Here is an 18,116-nt window from a genome sequence, read left to right as displayed (position 1 = left end):
TTGAATTAAAATATTAAGGGGACTTTTCTTTAGGCCAGTGGTGCTCGACTTTGTTTGGACTGGAAGCAAGCCTTCATAACTTTTGTGAAAGGAGTGCCACCCAACTTCAAAAGCTAATATATATATCTCAGTCCTCACTTCCTTACAGAGGATCTAAGCAGTGGGTGTGGGGGGATCATCCAGGCATGCCTGGGTTTATTTACTTGCTCATCTGCTTATCTCTTCATACCTCACACTAGCCTGGCTATGAATCACTGATAAAGGGTGCACTTGATTAACTAAAGCATCTTGCAGGCTTTCTTTTTTGCCCAAATGAGTTGGGAGCATCTGTTTGCTTTAAAATGCAGTACCTGACTCAAACTATAATACCATACCTGTCTTTCAGGTGCTACATCATAAAGTTTTTGAAGTACTATTGGATAAAGTGAGGTTTTGGCAGATAATTATTTGTAATCCTTACAAATACTGGGAAGTGTAGCAGATTTTTTTGGGTACAATACTGTCATGAAATTTGATACCATGAAAGTAGGATACAGTTGTTGAACAAGTATGCATCTGATGGGGCCTTTTTAATATATTGTAGACTCCTGAAAGTGTGCTGTGTCTACCTTCACCTTAAATAGAGGTGTTTCCTAATGCACCTGTCAATCCTACACCATGCATGTTTTCAGTTGCGGCAATATATACGTTATTTGACTGCATGTAGTTGTGAGTTAATTCTGTAATAATATTCAGTGGCAGTTGTAGAGACGAAAGGTTCTTTCAGGTGTGAGTGTCTTATTGTGTGTGTGTGTGTGTATATATATATCTATATATCTTTAACTTTTTAGGATACTTTGAAAGCTCAAAATGACCGATGCAGGTGATTCCCAGAGTTCAGTTTCTGACTACTTTGAAGATGGCCGGGACCTAGTGTGCACTGAAGAAGAGGATGAGTTGCCCATGCATGATGCTGCAGTTGGAGGGAGTGCTCAGTCGGGCAGTGCACGGGAAGATGCTACTTCTGAAGACCCTTCACATGTACTTGGTGCCTTTGGTACATCGGCCACATGTTACACTCAATCTGCCAAAGCCTCCCTGGAGAGCAGTGATTCAGAAAGGTGTGTTTCCCTTTTTTTTAATCTTAAGTATGGCAAAATCTTAAGCATGGCAAAAGAGCTATTTTAAAATTCTTATGAACATGTAAGAACATCTGATGCATTCTACTCTCCTATGTGGATTAGAAATGTATGCTGATTTCTGTTTCAAATGATGTCTTGAGGTTCATACCAGTTCACTTAAGTTATGTGGGGGAAGGATCAGTTTAGTGTTGATTCTGAAGGCTGTGAATATTTTCCAAATGTACAGGAAGATAATGTTTCAAATGGAGTGCAGTCTATGCACGTTTAGTAGCTATTGGGGATACTGGATAAATCAAGTCCTTATTGTATATTTCAAAATATTCAATAAGGACTCTGACAAATCAATAAGGACTTTGACTTGTATATTTTAAGGGGAAGTTGCCTTTTGCTTAGGCAGTGTTCATGCTCTGGATCTAAAACTTGATTTGGTTTTTTCATTTGACCCATCACTTTTTTTTAACAGACTTGTCACCTTTTTTTTTTTTTTTTTTTCTCTAGTCGGTAACTCCCTATAGCAAACTGCACACAAGTACTGAGGGAAATTGTTAGAGGTGCACTGATAAAGATTTTCTTGGCCAATACTGATGGCCAACTGTTAACCAACCGTAACAGCTGATGCTGATCTGATAACAGATATTTAGTAATAATGTAATGCATTTTAGACTACTGACAAACTTTTTTGGTACGCTTCAGTGGCTTTGTATCATGTGCATCTGCATCCCGATGCTTAAAATTGTCAGTGGCAGTGCTTGAATGAAAGCTCATCAAATGAGCTTTAGTTCAGGTGCTACTGCCACCATTTTTAACTGTGGGGAGACACTGTTAAGCGGAGCAGAGTGGGCTGAGGGCAGATGCGTGTTGCTTGCTATGGTCTTGGGATGCTCTGCCCTGCTGCCTTTGCTTCAGAAGCCCCTGTAGACCTGGAAGGGCTGGGGGTGCGGAGCTGGCACAGGGCTCCCAAGGGAACGGCAGCAGAGCAGAGAGTCCTGAGCCTACAGTGAGGAGCTCACATCTGCCCTATGCACAAACCTGGGGGGCATAACCCCTAGGGGGTACAAACAGTTGTGGGGAGCAGACCCCCCAGTGCTCCCTTTACAAGCTGCCCATCACTCCATCCTGCTCCCAGCCCCAGGTCTTGTGCACTACCCTAGCTGCGCAGCACCCTGAGCCCCTGCCCCACTGAAATCCCTCACTCGGGGGGGAGGCCCTCAGTCTGCACCCCCCCCCATGTCCTTTCTCTCCCCCATGCTCCTTCCCCTACATAGTTACCTGCAGGGAGCTGCTCTCCATGGTGTCTAGTTGTATTCCTGGCCATGTGCATGTATGTGCCCACATGCATGCATCTGGGCCCCCTGTTTCCTGTTCTCTTCAGCCTCAACCAAGCAGGACCCCTTGCAAGGGGAAACCTCCAGTTTCCCAAGGGAGCTGGGGCATCTAGGGACCCCAGTCCCCTGGGGGAGAGGAATCCAGGTATCCAGAGCCTTGGACAGTGGATATTTTTATGCCTTTCTCAAGTGTGAAGGCTGAATATACTTGTGGGTAATTCTCTGATGTCCAATATATCTGTTTTTCGAATAGAACTCAAATTCTTCCATGAGTAGCGAAGTGGGTACAGGCAACTTGTATGCACTTACTTAGTGAAATGAAAGAATAGGTTACCCTAACACAGAAATGGATGCATTAAAGTACTGAAGTGTGGCATCTAAATATCTGAATGGGATTTTGAAGAGTTTAGCATGTACGCTCATTCAAAGCAGGTAGCAGAGTGAAGATCCTATTGTTTTATGTCAGGGAAAATTCAGAATGCATGTTGTTGAGAAATACACACATACTTGCCTTAAAATAATCAACTATTTTATTTGCTGTTCACAGTAGCCCTTGTTTTAGTGGCAGCTTATACCAGCCTGAGTATAACACTGCATCAAGGCGAAAAGTAAGAACTCGAAGGTCAGCAAGGAACATATCTCACCCTTCTGCAAATAGGCAAGATAGTGCCAGACAGGATTCCTTGACAACCACCTCACATGGAGATCTGGGGTGTGGAAAGGAGTCAGAGTCCTCTGGATTGCCAAAATCTTCACTCAATTTGAAAGCTATTTTTGCCTGTCACTTTCGAGGGAAGAAGCTCAAGAGAGAGGCAAACCGAAGATTTAAGGAGAGAAAACAAAGGACAAAGAAGAAGTATGAAAGCACAAGAAGATGTCAAAGGAGACCACTGCAAACTATGTCACGAGAAGAGAGGAAAGAGAGACTTCTAGGCAGAGGATTTCAGTTTCCTTTTGTTGAAAAACACTATGGGAGGAAACACATCCCTTTGAAAATGGTGTTTGAGTATGAGGTGAGTTAAAGTGAGCAGCTTCCGGAGGAAAAACATTTTAATCTTTAATGGTATGCTGTTGCTATAAATAAGGGTCTACTGAAATTGTAATAGTGTGGGTTTTTTTTCATGGAAACTGATTTTGGGCAGGCTCTGTGAAAAGGGGCAGGTCTGTGCTTTTGGCAGGCTTGTTTCAAAAATAAACTTGCTGGCAAAGAGATGCATGGGAAGCCCTACAGTCTTGGAGCATGGGAGGGAAGGTGGAAAGGAGGGCATGATGGGGCTGTCTACAGGTGTGGGGTTATGCAAATAACAGGATTGGGGGGCAGGTACTGGGGGGAATGGAAATGCTGGAATGAGGCAGGGAGGCAAGGTGGGATTGGGGGTGGGGTTATGCAAATAAAGGATTACTCCCATTGAAGGGAGTCTTGTACAAAATCCCAATGGAGTGGGGTGGGGCTGCCTCCACCCTGCCCCACAGCTCCATTCCATTCCCTGTCACTTTGCATAACCCTGCTTCCGATCTTTCATTTGCATAATCCCCCCCCATCCAATCCCACCTCCCTGCCTCATTCCATCATTTGCATAACCACACCCATGTTCCAGCCCCCCTCCACTCTGGGACTTGCTCTGCCTGCATCCCTTCCTCCCTCACTTCATTATGTGCATAACTGTCCCCTGTAGAGATGGCTCTGCCCCCCTATGTTCTAAGATTGTGCTTTTCTCCTTGCCATTACACTTTTTGTAGCGAGCCCCACTAAGGGATGGCGGAAACTGCAGCTTAATTACCCCGATTAAGTCTGGGGCAGCCATTGAGCAATGGTTAATAACATGTAGATTAATGGCTTCTTCAGGCTTAGTAATTAAGTCATGGCTTCAGGCTGTGTGGCGAACTTGCTGGGAGGGGTGGGACTGCTGGGGCCCCTTGACTAATCAGAGGCATGAGGGGGCCCCCGGCATGCTCAGCCTGTGAATGTGATGGGTGGGTGGGTGGGTGGCTGGCTGTGTGATCTGCCCATGGAATAGTTTGGTAGACTCCCTAGTTCAGGGCAGGCAAAATACAGCTTGTGGGGCCTCTAAAATATTGGCTGAAATAATTGTCTGACCCTGCCCTAGCTGTGGGGGTGGCAAGGTATGGTAAATTAACAGAGCCTTTTGGTAGTGTTGGAGATGAGATTTATCATTGTATGTGGCCTGCTTACATAATTTCATGTACTAGGTGTTGAAATGAATTATCTAGTGCAGGCTTTCAACATATTTGTATTGGGATTATGTAAGGTATTGGGTGGGGGGGGGCAGAAATTTAATATTTCTTGATTTGTTACATTTATGAAGACTTTTTTTTTTTTTCTTAGCATGCAGCTTTAAAAGGATATTTCCAATACATTGAGATGCTTAAATATGAAGATCATTTTAGAAAGGGTTTAAAAAACCTTAATGCTAGTGAGGATTTGGAAAGCAAATGCATGGTGATGCGGAGACACAAATATTTAGATGATGAAGGACCCATATCTCCTATTCAGGACACAAAGTAAGTTCACTTCTTAATATTTAGAGATTTAAAAATGTTTCGTTTGCTTAACTAGAATTGAAATCTTTTGTATGGTTTATGTCAGCATAGATAGCATCTGAATGCTTTTGAAATTTATTGTTACACTTAACCCTACCCTAAGAGTGGACTATTGTCTTTCAGTGAAGACAACTTGGATTCTGATCATCAGGAAGAATATGATGCTAAAATAGTGGTGAGTGAACATTCTTTACTAACATTGTAATGTTAGTAAACATTATTTACTAGCAAGTCCTGAAAATTTCATTTCTCCTGTTCTTCTGTAATAAAAAGCTGAACTAATAGTATCCAAAGACCAGTTTGTTCTGACTTAAGTCATTGTTGGCCCTAGTAAATGTCAGCTGTGACACTGCTTCTTGCTTTGAGAATTCAGGGCTCTGTGTTGGGGACAGTACACTAGTGTTCATGCTTTTGGCCCTGTGGAGCTCTCCACGGGTCCACAGGGGGCCCTGTGAGCCAAGTAATGTGATTCTGGGAGGTGGATCTGGCTTATGAGTTAGGGGTTGAGTGCTCTGGGATATTCAGTTAGAGATCATAGTTATGATTTGAGAGATTTTGAGCAGCTCAAAATTATTAGCCAAACCTCAATTCAAGTCTTGCCTTCCATTGACTCTAATTTGAGCACAGATCTTATTTTTATTCTTATTTTTATTGACATAGGATAACAGCTGTTTCATACTAAGCAGCAAGCTTCCAATCAAGAAAACAAAAAAAACAAAGCAAAAGTCAGGCATGCAAAACTGACTAGAGTTGGTGATGGAAATGAAGAGGGGGAATATGCTGCTGATGGGACTGGGCCTCGATAGCATACATGCCAGAGATGAAAAAGCTAACTTCCAGAATAGAAATACAATGGCAACTCTCAGATACCCCTCCTCGGCACCAGAGTTTTCATGTAAAAACGTGCTCGGCATTTATCCAAAGAAGCATCTTCAGTAAATACAAGTGATGAATAGAAGGAACCTTCTTTGTAAGGTTTCATTTTTGTCTTTGGGTGAGTGCTTGGTTTGATTTGATCAGTGTCTAGAGGTAAAATTTAAAAATGTTGCAATAAAAATGCAGGAATAGAGGCACTGCTCTTACCAATCTTTGAGACTTATTTGCTTTTAATACTGTCCTGCAAAAAAACTCACTATGCTTGGTTCAAAAGTTAACTGCTTTTCTGTCATTGAGACCTAATAATACATTTGAACATTGTAATGTAAACAGATGCATCTTAAGTATTAAAAGCACTATTCTTTTGTTTTGTCTTTTGACCTGGACAAAAACTGAGAACTAAGTGCTAATAGTAAAATCACTCTTTTGCAACCCACAGTTCATTGTGATATGAGCTGTGTTACTAGTAAGAGGGGACAACTGAATGTCTACAATGATGATGCTAGGAATACTGAATGATTTGTAATTAGAGACTTTTTCCAAAAAAGAAAGTGAAGGCGTACAACTATAGAATTGTAGAATTTGAAAGCTGGTCCCAAAATGCTTCGTTAGAATATAACACAATTTTTTTTTTCAGTTGGATTCCTATTTCAGGAATGCTGGTGCGTTTAGCAAATGCTTCAAGAATGAGAATTTCATATCTTTAAATTGTAACAGTGAGTGTTGCAGTGAACAATTGGTGTGCATGGAAGACAATAAAATTCAAGTACTACCCAGAGGCCTTAATTGGACACACACACATGGCTCAGTATCAAACAACTTATTCCCTGCCTCGATCTTGCAATTAAATGGAGGCAAAATTGGGTGGTTATACATGTGCTGGTGGTGGGGAGGATTAGGTGGGGGGTGGCAATTTTAATTAGAGCAGTTTTCAGGACCCACTCTTACTAAAAGGCCCATAGTGTATTGGGTATCCTACTTTTTTCAAAATGGCAGTGTGGGAATTTAAAACTTATTCAGTATGCTTTAAAGTGCCCTGCCACTATTTTGAAATGTGAGATGCTGGATACAAGATGCTGCAGCCAGTATAGAAAGAAGCATCTGATTGCAATAAGTGGAATTGCTATAAAGCCACCTGCTTAACTTAGCTGTATACTTTGAAAAATGTTTTAATTTGCTGTATAATGGAATAGATTCAATGCTTATTGTGTTATCTATAACTTTCTGCTGTCTAATGCTTTTCAGATCAGGAGAAAGGAGCGTTTATTATTAGTTAAGCTTTGTAACTTAACATACCCTTTTGTGACTTGAGCTGGTGCTGTTGGATGATTTGTAATCAGGTGTGGTTTGAATTATGTGAAAGTGATACATTTTAAGGACCTTGTCTTGGTAATATTATAGGAAATGTGACTTGGTTTTACCCCCTTGACTTATTTGCTAGTTCCATGGAATAGAAGGTTTTTGTTAAATGGGTCCAAGATAACTGTTTCACTTATTTCTAGGTATTCATAAGGAGGAAAATCTTTTCAACTTCCCACTAGAACTAGGAATACAGCTGTTTCTGGGTAAGTCATGGCAGGTGGAATAGTACGATCTCCCACCTACTTACTAAACATTACAGTTCAATGATGAATTTCACTGTTCAACTGCTGGGTGATTTCAAAATGAACTAAACTCATAATTCTGAAATGAACTGAGCCAGCATAGTGTAAAAAGTAGCTTCTTGTAAAGTAAACTTTCTTTTCGCTAGTGCTGAGAAATGGGACTCTAACTTGATCTAATATTTCCATGCCTACTTTTTTTTTTTTAGTTCAACTGTGTTGCTTTTGAAAAGTGAATGTGGAAGTTGCTCTTGGTATAAGAGGTACGTTCCTGCTTTCTCCTGATTTTTTTTTTTTTTCTTTGGAATTCTGCATGGTTCTTCAGGAAAATAAATGTTTTGCTGAGTTGCCTGACCTTGGCAGCAGTACTTTCTGTATACCTTGGAGGGAGGATTTTGACTAATGGAAGCAGATAAGTTCTGTTACTTTTTGTGTCCTTGTGTGACAAGGTATTAGCAGGATTAACAGACCTTGTGTGACAAGGTATTAGCAGGATTAACATGGAATGAGACCATGGCTGTGCTGGGAACTCAAGCATCTGCAGCCCACTTTCAGGTTTTGTTTGTTGTCATAGCACTAATTCTGAATAAACCTTTGTTTAGCAACCCACAACTGTTTAATAAATGAGTTGAGTTGCTTCTAAAAAGGGACTGTCCTTGCGCTTTTTGATAATGGTACTTGTCTGAACAACACTTGGATGATTTATATTCCGTGTTTGCAGTTACTTGAAATTTAACTGATTCTGGCTCAGGTCTTCCTGATGCACCTTCTGAGAAGAGAGACTTGCTGATACACTGGATGCAGCAAGTCCAGTCATTTTTGGACTGACTCTGCTTGTCTTTGTTCCTGGACCTTTTTCTTTCTCAAAGCCAGCCTGCTTCCTTCTCAGTATCCAGGTTGCTGAACTTGTTGTTCTTGCTGTTTCAAAGGCGTTGATGGACAATGTATTCTGAGCTACTAGTGAAAAGGGTGAGCTGCAATGCAAGCTTTAGCACTAAAATATACTGTATTTTTCTTACAGAAGATAAATTGTAAAACCTTGCACTGCATGGTATCTGCATCCAGCAGTATTCTCCTGATGGACTGTTCAAAAAGCAGTGCTACAGTAATTCAGCATCTGGCATCGTTGGTTTTCATGCTCTTGTACTTGTTAAACCTGGTATTTCTGTTGATACAAATGGACTTTTCTTAAAGCTTAATTCCTTACTAGGGAGCTTGTTAAATGCTGTCGATTTATTGTATGCTATCAAACTCTGCAACAATTTTTTTTTTCCTTTTTGAAAGGTAATTTCCTTTGGCACTTCAAACAGACTGTAAATGTGACTTAAAATCCACCTGATGACAAGATCTGCATAGGGTATGTACAGAAGAAACCTATGGTTTGGAAGTCAGGGGGGGAACTTAAAATTAATTGTTATCAAATTGGCCCTCTACTAATCCATTCCCATGTTTTAAGCCCCATATTTAACTTGAATGCTACTGTTGGTGTAAAGTAGAGTGAGTTATAAACGTCTAGATATAGGACCAAACCTGATTTGAGAAAACAAAGTATGTTGCATTGATTTGATACCAACTTATAGGCATGATGAATAGAACCATGATATCTATCAATTGATACCAACAAGCTTTTTTTATGAGCTGTTGCATCTTCATGCAGCTGTTATGGTCCAAGTGTAGCAGAACCATTGCAACTTTGAACTATATTTCATTCATGCTTACAGTTTCAACAATTCTGTTAACTTTAATTATTACAGGAGTACACAGATGAAGCAGTTGTACTGTAACACTTTAAGTGTCTGAATGACAGCTCACCATCTCCTTTTAAAGGGGTTTGTCCCAAGTCTGTAGTATGAAGAGACTTGCACAATAAATGGATAAAAATAAAATGCCTATGCCTCGTTTAAAAAATTAAAACAGGCACAACTTCTTAGGTGTCTGAATTAAGCAACGTGGCTAAAGAAATAACAGGTTATGCTTCCATCATTGTAAAATTAATTACAGTGGTGACAATGAGACCTGTGACAAGCCTGTGCTGAAATTACCTGGATATTTGTCCAGGTAGGGTAAATTCACAGGAGTGCAAGATGCAACCATTTTGTAAAGATTATAATCACATCAATGTATTTTGATGCTTCTACTTGATTCCTAGGAAGCAAAATAAGCAAGCACCATCTGGTAGTTAAGTTTGTCATTAGTTTTCTGCTTCCTGTGGGAAATCCAATTGGGTGCCAATAAGTTGTTGAGATAAATGTGCTGCTGCGTGTCTTTCTGAATTGTGGGGTAGGCTTCTGAAAACCATTGACTTATTAGAAATTGGATTTGGCATATTTTATTATCCTGTGTGAGTGTGGTCTCAGATAAAGTTTTTATTTCTGGGCATGTCTTGGGTTTAAACAATTTTTTTGTTAGCAAGGGCATTCCATACCTACGCTAAATCAGCAGTTGGAGATGTAATAAATGGTGAATAACTGTAAATCACTTCCTGTTGAGGACACGTTGGTATAAAACCACTTAAATTCATCCTTTTCCTAAAATGCTTTGGGGGGGGGGGACCTAGAGACCACATTAACTGATATTCTCAAAGCATAGCATTATATTCTTTAACTTTTGTCATCTTCTAGGGAGTCCAAATGACTACACAGCACTTGAAGAAAGGAATCTGTGACCTTGTGCCTTGGTAAAGAATTCTGTTGTGCATAGATTTTGTAGCGTCTTTCAAAGGTGTTGCACTGCCTGGCAAAAGGATTCTGAATGCCTTCCTAACTGACAATTTACTCTACCACTATGCCATATTGATGTATCAAACTAAAATCTCTGCAAGGGTTTATTACATCCCTCTGCCTTCCATAAACTAGCTTATGCACAGGATATTGCAGTGACTTTTTGTTTGAGGAACCATTACCTCTAACAAAGTTAGTTCTATTTAAATTATCAATTTTGGTGGTGCATATAGAGCTTTCTGCCTATATTGGTTTGGAGTGGCTAGAGGTAGTGTTTCATAAACATGGCAAAAGCTTCCTCTGTTCCAGAATAGATGCGAGTATTGTTATGATGATTGGCAAAATGTTCAACTGCTCTGATAAGAGTGAGTGAAAACAGCCTTTCTGAACACACAAGTTGTAGAGCCCAGCTATTTGTTTGTCTGCACTAAGTAAGCAGAGGAGAGTGATCTTACTATTGAATGATTTACATAGTCACTTAGTATTAGCTTAATCAAAGGGAAAATATGCCAGACTCAGAAGTGGGCCTGGAAGGGGCCTCATGAAGTCACTTCTACAACCCCCTGTTCACAGCCAGACCATCCTCTTCTAAACCAATCTAGATTTTTTTTAAATTCTTTTATTTATTTTTTTGTCCAACCTGAGACTCCCTGGGCTTAAAAGCTTGTCAGTTGTGCCCTTAAGAAAAGGACTTGTGGATAGCAGACCTCACCTTTTGACAACATAAGAAAAACTCCCTCATCTCCAGGGAATGGAAACTTGAAAACATCATAAACAAGTCTTTCCATCTGTCCATTACTTAAGTGTATAGAGTTTGTCATGATTAATTCCTTCCTTAGTCTGAAATCTGCCATATTCACAAAGACCTTAACATCAAATAGGTTATTCAGCTTCAGGTCCCGGTAAATTTTTTTCATACAAGACATGGAGACCCAGGACTATGAAGAGTGTATAGAGCTGTCATATATTCTGGACAGGCATTGTATTCAGTGAAATGACTAACTGTTGCTATTCTGTACAAAAATGGCTTTATATTTAACTGGATCCTAGCACCTTTCCTAGCTAAGGAGGGAATGCTTCCATTACTGGTTGTGCATGATCACTTTCATATATCAAATTCATACATCAGGAAATGTTTGCTGCTTTTGCATGCAGTTTTTTGCATGGCTACAAATTGTTAATATGTTTTCAGATGGAGCATATTCCTAGAAAACAAGGACACTGAATTACAAAGAAGTTATCAGAAATGAGAAGTTGCCTCTTACAGAGGTATGAACAACCCCGCCCCCCCATGCTTTCCTCTCCATGCTTTTAGTACTGCTGAAATGCTGTTACTTTAGCTTCACCAAATGGTGAGGTTATGGTAGCTTAAATAGTGTGTAAACAACTGTACTGTCTACTGACAGTAAGTTTCTGTTCAGATCAGTTTACTTAAATGGCAAAGTTGTACAGATTCACTCTGAATGGAGAAATCTCACCTGTATTTCTGACTAGTGTAGTGTACTAACGTTGAGGCCTATCCCGATGGGACCTCTTTTGTAGGTTCAGGTCGTTGGAAATGCCTCGTAGAGCAAACTTGTAGTTTCGCTTTACCCATTCAACTATTTGTTAGTTCTATGGGATAAAACTGCAAGACAAACTTAAAATGTTGTGCCAAGCATTGCTAACTCTAGGCATGGATAGTAACATGTTCTTTCTCCATGTAGGCACTGACTGCAGCATTTGATGGTGATGGAAAGTTTCTCAGTAATATAAAGTTGCTAGGTAAGATTAATAGAGATTGCTTTCTTTTTCCACTTCTAATTGATGTGTTTAATTCATGCTGGTCACCCCACAGTTTTTAACTTGTGGTGTTTGTACAGTTGCTTAACATGCTCTGAAATATTTTTTATTTTTCACTGAATCCTTGCTGTAGAGTTAGAAGAAACTTCTGAAAATTTCTATGATTACAAAGGATTGTATCTGAAGAAAGCTTAAAAGGCTCAGATGTGAGTCTTAAGTTCTTGACATTGAAACCAAATGCAAAAATACAAAAACTGTTTGTTTGTTTTTTTTGGTAACTTTAGCAGAAAGTGTGCATTCCAAACTGAATTCACTATTTTCCCTGTATGAAAAGTCCCAGCTGACATTCCTGTCAGACTTTGCTGTGAAGTCAAGTAAATGTGGGAGGTGTAGTGTTGCAGCAATCCAGTAGCTCACATTTGCTTTTAATTCTATTGCGCTTGTTAAAAATAGTCTTTCTCTTGATACAGGCTTGAGGTGAGGGGGGAGAACATGACGGCTTATACTTGTGTACATCTGTAATATTTAGAACAGTGGATCTCAACCCCAGGGTACTGAGGTATAGTGGGAGCCTCTTATAGGTGCTGCACAGTATTAGCACTGTTAAGGTGTGCAAATACCTACATGGGTAAGCCTGGAGATTTCAAATAAGAACACATAGTAGGAAATATTCTGACCAGACACGCTCTACTATTTTGCTGTAGTAAAAACTAAAAAGTAGAAGGTAAGAGCTGGCACTTCCTGAGTGGTACCTTGAGTCTACTGAGGTTGAGAAGCATTGGTTAGAAAACAGCTAAATGGCTCTCCTTGATACAGTCATAGGATGGGCAAGACTTCTTTGTGATGAAAGGACTGGCTGGAGTGCAGTATCTTGACACAGCTTGTTTGACAGTTAAGGTTACCTTTCAGTTTGGAATGTTTTTATTGCAAACATCAAAATATGAAAACCTGAAATAAAAATAGAAAAGCTAACCAACAAGGACAGCTGTGTCTTGATATTAAAGGCAGGCCACTTAATATACGTGTTCCACTTGTGAAATATAGGATACTTGTTGCATTGATGGCAACTTAACATGACTAGGGACCTACCAAAATTGTGGTTTTGGGCAACCTGTAACACATTGTGAAATTACAGAATGGAGGTAAAAATGAAAGGAAAGCTGCAAGTGGAGGAACAGAGTAGGATGGGAGGGGGAATTGGGGGAGAGGTAGCAAATCTGAGACTGAGCCCCTGAGATGGGGTCAGTCCAGGAATGGAGGAGGGGGGTGGGGTGGAAGCAGCTCCCCTCCATCTCATGTCCTGTCACTTTCTGCTTCCAATCCCACCTTCCCATTCCTTTCCCTGCCCCTCCATTTCATTATTTGCTTAACCATACCCCCTGTAGATGGCCTCACCCCCATGCTTCAAGAGTACAGGGCTTTGTTGGTAAGTTTTGGGGAGGGAGTGGGTTCCCAGTGAGCTGGTTAGGGATGGCCAGAAACCATAGCTTAATTACCCTGATTTAAGCCTGGTGAAGCCTCTCAATGGAGGTACTAGATTTAATGCACATTATTTGAACATGTAGACATGCTCAGGCTGGGTCAGTTTAAATCTTACAGCATTAAGTTATTCTCTGCTGCCAGATGAAAGATGTCCCATTGCATGTAAATGAGAAATACTTTGGCAAATATCTGGTCATTACCAAGGCTGCTAGGAAAACACTGTTTCTAGTATGCTGTGGACATGACCATAAAGAGAATCCATCAGATGTATGCATTGCTACTGAAGTAGCGTTTCATCTGTTGGAAACAAGGGATTGAAGATGGAGCCCTCTAGTGTGCACAACACTACTGTGCAGAAGATTTGGTTAGTAAATAGCATGGAGAACTTACCAAATTTTAACCTAATTGTGCAGCCTGTTTCTGTAGTTTTTGTTCTTAATATTCTGAGCTGAAATTAAATCTTAGATTATTGGCAATTACCCATCAGGATTTTTAATGTTCATTAATTGCTGACTGCACTGAAAACCACTTGATTAGATGACTGGTACTAGTAGGCTGGTAATGAAGTTGCAAAGGTTAGCAAATTTAATAGTGTTTGTCCTTTATTGTCTTGACCACAGGTTCAGAACTGCTTGATACTCACTTTGTTCTGATCTAATCTAATGACTTTCTTTTATTGTCACTTGCTAGTGAGCATTCGGACAGATCCCAAAGGAAGACAAAGATCTAATATTTGCAATACAGCTAGAGAATTCCTTCTCTGTCAAATGTAAGTCTGTGCTGGCAGTGCTGATGCATTAACAGAAATGCTACACAGTGGAGCTCAAGGTCATTTCAGAGAGGGGTTTGCATGGCTGTGAAACCAGCAGCTCTTAACGCAATGACCTAATATTGAAATCCTTGGCAGGATGCCATGGGCACTTGGTGTGCACTGTGGTCTATTACTGGGGAGATATTTAATGTAGCCAAGCTCTGGCATAGGATGCTTTTTTTTCTCTTGTATTATTACTGTGTCCAAACACCAGCATAGATAAAAGTGCATCCTGTTTGGAAAACTAACCTAAAGTTTGCTATATTTTAATGTTAAGTGCATAGGGCATGTCAGACCAGCAATGTGGTTACTTTGGGACTGCCCTGCATGGGTCAGTACTTGTGATACAGATCCCAGATTGGCTGGAGCAAGTGCCACACCACACACAGTCTGGCCCTAGCTGGACTATGCCTCATGGCACCTGCCCCAGCAGCTCTGGGATCTGTGCTACAAGCCCTCAGCTGGACTGTGGTGTGTCCAGCACTTGTCTCAGCTGTCCTGGGATCTGCATCACATGTAGAATGGGACCCAGGCTGGTATGCAGAGGGAGGGGAAGGGGTCCATGGGCCCAGTCTAGCCTGTGGATTTGTCCCATGCTACTCATCCAGCTCATAGGACCAGATGAGTTTGACACCCTGATTCTGATGTATAGGTTTTGATGGTCTGGTCTACAAGTAAAAACATGTACAGCAGTAAAACTGATCACAACATAATTAACAAATACTTGCCCAGTTAGTTGTCCTTGGAGACTTAACCTTTGCCCAGTTAACTCTGTCTCCAGAGAAGCCTAAAGCTAAGTTTTGTTTTTTTCTTGTATTCTTTTAGCTTGACCTTCACTCTAAAAGGTGGTGGTTGAGTTCTTGCTCTGCTAGGTCTGACTTCTGGCTGCTTGAGCAAGACATTCATTTGACAAACCAGATCCACATTCAATGAAGCAAAATCAGACTTGTTTGAAAACTTGCTGGTGGGGCCAAGTTGGGACTGAATGAAGGGACAACGCCCCTCTCTCCTAACTGGCGATTTCTGGGATCTGCAGAGATGCAAAACACCTTTTTGTGTCTGGTGCAGAGAGGATGTTATCGTCAAAAGCTATACATCTTGGGAGACGGAGACGGCTGGGTCAAGTTGAGCCCATCCAAACAAATTGTTTGAAATAACCCCCCTTGTGGATTAATGCTAGTAAATTTTACCATTCAAAGAAACTGTAATCTGTAAGTGCTCTAGTCTGGCTAAACTGTAACCTAAGTGAGCTAATGACTTATTTTGGTATAAACCAGCAGTGCTTAACCATTTTCCATCATGGGCAAGATCATAGCACCCAGTTTGTCCATGGGCCAGATAGCGCCAGTGGTTGTGATCTGGAGCCCAGGATGGGTGCTGATGGGTGCTGCAGGGCCCCATCTGGCAGCATGGAGGAGGAATGTGGGGCAGCCTAGCCCCAGTCCAGCCATGTAAGAGAAGGGGTTTGGTCCAGGCCCAATGTGACTGGGGGTTGGGGGATGGTCTGACTCCACTATGACTGTGTAAGGGGTGGGGATGTGGCCCAGCTCTATCCCACTGTGGAGGACTTGACAATTTGGCGGCAGCAGTAGAGAAGTGGCAGTCTTAATCACCACTGCTCCCATGCAGCCTAACTTCCCAGGGTGTGGAGAGCCCTGTAGGCAGAGGTTGAATACCCCTGGTATAAACAATCAGTGTGAACCTTCAATCTGCTAACATGTGGCAAGAGTGTAATATGTGTTTATCTTTTTCAGGTTAGTGATACCTGGCAAAACTGCAGAACAGGAACTTGCCGGACAATTTCTGTTGAGATGGTTTTTTTTTGTTTTTTTTTTTTTTTTTAGAGGATTTTTTTTTTTTTTAATGGAAACCTGTGGTATGACTTCATAACTGACTGATCCTGCAAAACAGCAAAAAAAATTCTCGTGCCTTGCTGTGGAAACCTAATGGACTATGTAGCGAGGAATTACTCAGTCTTTTTAAATTTAAAAAACAACTTTCCTTAAATCTTTCAGATGAACGTGTAACATTCTTTAAACTAAAAATGTTTTCTGTAACTTGGATGTCTTGGGCTAGCATGTAATTGTACTCTCCAAGCTCTGGAATATTCTGATGATAAAGAAGCAAAAAGCTAGATCCACAAGAGGACTTAATGCTTGAATCTAGAACTTGGATCCACAAAATCCTTGCTTAACTCCTAATTATGGAAGCATTTAAAATCCTAAAGAGCGTGCGTCTGCCAATAAAATTCAAAAAAAGCTTGTTTGGTGAAATTGTATTGCTGGTGCTATGGGTTAAGTGAACAGTCAACAAATAGACACTCTAATACATGGCTGGAGTAGGCACCTGAGGGAGACCAAAGTCTAATCTAGAAAACCAGATACCTTGTACTTGGATTCTAGATATGGAAAAATCTTATAAATGTTATAATTTTCTAGGTATGGAAGTAAATTATTGGAGGCTTGTGTTTGAATTTGCCTCCCTTCCACTGCTACAGTAGGAAAAACAAGTCTGGGAGGTCAGATAGCTGCTTCACTTCCCCAACTTCTTCCCTTTCCACCTCTTAGCAGCAGATGCTTACTTTGACTGGCTTATGGAAAGCAGCAAGTTTTGAAGACCTTGAAATTAAACATGGGTGTAGCAATTTGCACATAGCACTCAGGCATCATTCAGAATTTTTTCCAAATTCCTGTAAGTTTTTTAGCAGAAGTGTTTGTTTATGCCTCAGGCCAAATCAGTTCAAAATTGTACTGACTGAGCACAGGGAAGTCTTACAGATCTGTGGCACTATCACTAGTCTCATCTCAAACTCATCAGTCTTGCATTTCAGATACTCCTAAATAAATAGCAGGCATCCTACATGCAAGACTTGAGCTTGGAGGCTTTGGGGTTCAGCTGCTTGCAGCCAAAGATCACAGGTGCAAATTAAAGAGGAAATTCAAGAGTAACTCCCCAGTGCCATAAAGTTATACAGCCATGATACTTACATGCCAGGGATCATCTATTCCTGGTCTACCATATCCTTCTAATGCGTGTCAATTAGTGGCAGAGAGAGGGATTTTTTTCCCCTGGCAGGCCAGGAGGCATGTGAGAAAATTGGTTTGTTTTTTTTAAAAAAAACAAAACATTTTTTGAGTTGTTGATCAGGGCTGCCACAGGTGCCAGTGCCAGGAGAAGCCAGGCAAGGATACAGTCCACTTTGCTGGCCCAGCCCCTGGAAGGAGCTGCTAAGGGGGCTCAGGCAGGTAGATGCCCTGTCACAGGTAGGGACAGCACCAAGCCCTGGGGCTAAGTGCCCAGTGCAGGGAGAAGCAAGCATGGGGGAAAGCAACACCAGCAGGCTGGACCCTTGGGAAGGGAGTGACTGGGTGGGAAGCAGGGTAGTCCCTGGGCTCCCTAGGTTTGAGCCACAGCAGGTGGGAGCTCCACAGGGATGGGGTGCAGCTGCCCTGTCCACAAGTGGATGCTGCCTGGGCAGCACAGGACACCAGGGTTGGGGGAGTCTGTTGTTTCCACAGACTCAGCAGGTACTCAACCAGAAATGGAGGACTCTCCTATTCGTTGTGCACAGATCAATTTTTACAAACTTCTGTCTCCATTTGGTTCCCCTGGTATCTCCCCCATAAAAAGCAAGTCCCCTAGCCTGGGATCCTGTCCTACCTCTGAGGTGTTGCCAGAAACTGGCTCCAGGATTCCTGAAACCCACCTCCCAGTCAAGAGAGGGCTTTAGCCTCCATATGTAAATTGGGTTTTCCTTGTTTACCTGGAGTAGCTCTTGTAGGACTTCCTTGTTGAAACCTCATGCCAGGGGGGAGAATACTGTTCTTTGATTCGTA

The 18,116-nt window shown here is 41.3% G+C and overlaps 1 protein-coding gene and 7 non-coding genes across 11 annotated transcripts; all 8 read left to right on the top strand.

Annotated features, from left to right (window-relative positions):
- The first annotated feature begins 830 nt into the window (after positions 1-830).
- On the top strand, positions 831-16,539 carry TAF1D (TATA-box binding protein associated factor, RNA polymerase I subunit D). Of its 4 annotated transcripts, XR_016439641.1 has the most exons (13): positions 831-1,100; positions 2,994-3,459; positions 4,794-4,969; positions 5,132-5,183; positions 7,387-7,449; positions 7,695-7,748; positions 8,237-8,454; positions 8,770-8,842; positions 10,107-10,162; positions 11,398-11,474; positions 11,912-11,969; positions 14,160-14,238; positions 16,035-16,539. XR_016439641.1 is itself a non-coding variant. In XM_090030574.1 (5 exons), the coding sequence occupies exons 1-5, from the start codon at positions 850-852 to the stop codon at positions 5,750-5,752; spliced, it is 1,029 nt and encodes a 342-aa protein (XP_089886700.1). In that variant the 5' UTR covers positions 831-849; the 3' UTR covers positions 5,753-5,856. The 4 variants fall into 4 exon arrangements, 1 of the variants encoding a protein (XP_089886700.1); XR_016439640.1 differs by lacking the exon at positions 8,237-8,454; XR_016439642.1 differs by lacking the exons at positions 831-1,100; positions 2,994-3,459; positions 4,794-4,969; ... (3 more) ...; positions 8,237-8,454; positions 8,770-8,842 and adding an exon at positions 8,850-9,543.
- LOC149875312 (small nucleolar RNA SNORA40) lies at positions 6,237-6,365 on the top strand. The gene has a single exon (XR_016440127.1). It is a non-coding gene; the product is annotated as a small nucleolar RNA SNORA40 (small nucleolar RNA).
- LOC149875311 (small nucleolar RNA SNORD5) lies at positions 7,505-7,576 on the top strand. The gene has a single exon (XR_016440125.1). It is a non-coding gene; the product is annotated as a small nucleolar RNA SNORD5 (small nucleolar RNA).
- LOC149875310 (small nucleolar RNA SNORA8) lies at positions 8,526-8,664 on the top strand. Its single transcript, XR_016440120.1, has one exon. It is a non-coding gene; the product is annotated as a small nucleolar RNA SNORA8 (small nucleolar RNA).
- Positions 9,378-9,512, top strand: LOC149875309 (small nucleolar RNA SNORA1). The gene has a single exon (XR_016440116.1). It is a non-coding gene; the product is annotated as a small nucleolar RNA SNORA1 (small nucleolar RNA).
- On the top strand, positions 10,527-10,597 carry LOC149875308 (small nucleolar RNA Z40). Its single transcript, XR_016440111.1, has one exon. It is a non-coding gene; the product is annotated as a small nucleolar RNA Z40 (small nucleolar RNA).
- On the top strand, positions 11,714-11,845 carry LOC149875307 (small nucleolar RNA SNORA18). Its single transcript, XR_016440119.1, has one exon. It is a non-coding gene; the product is annotated as a small nucleolar RNA SNORA18 (small nucleolar RNA).
- Positions 13,660-13,781, top strand: LOC149875306 (small nucleolar RNA SNORA32). Its single transcript, XR_016440109.1, has one exon. It is a non-coding gene; the product is annotated as a small nucleolar RNA SNORA32 (small nucleolar RNA).
- Positions 16,540-18,116: the final 1,577 nt, after the last annotated feature.

The sequence above is a fragment of the Crocodylus siamensis genome, chromosome 1 (genome assembly GCF_052110815.1).
Source record: "Crocodylus siamensis isolate JL-2025a chromosome 1, ASM5211081v1, whole genome shotgun sequence".
Classification (NCBI taxonomy): domain Eukaryota; kingdom Metazoa; phylum Chordata; order Crocodylia; family Crocodylidae; genus Crocodylus; species Crocodylus siamensis.
The sequence above is the reverse complement of the archived record's forward strand: the minus strand, read 5'-3'. Positions and strand labels throughout refer to the sequence as shown.

Bases quoted from the DNA above. Each gene is read 5' to 3' on its own strand.
- TAF1D (XM_090030574.1), top strand. From the start codon at position 850: ATGACCGATGCAGGTGATTCCCAGAGTTCAGTTTCTGACTACTTTGAA. The intron at 1,101-2,993 runs GTGTGTTTCCCT...TGCTGTTCACAG, and splicing joins GAGAGCAGTGATTCAGAAAG to TAGCCCTTGTTTTAGTGGCA. The intron at 5,184-5,668 runs GTGAGTGAACAT...TTATTGACATAG, and splicing joins AATATGATGCTAAAATAGTG to GATAACAGCTGTTTCATACT.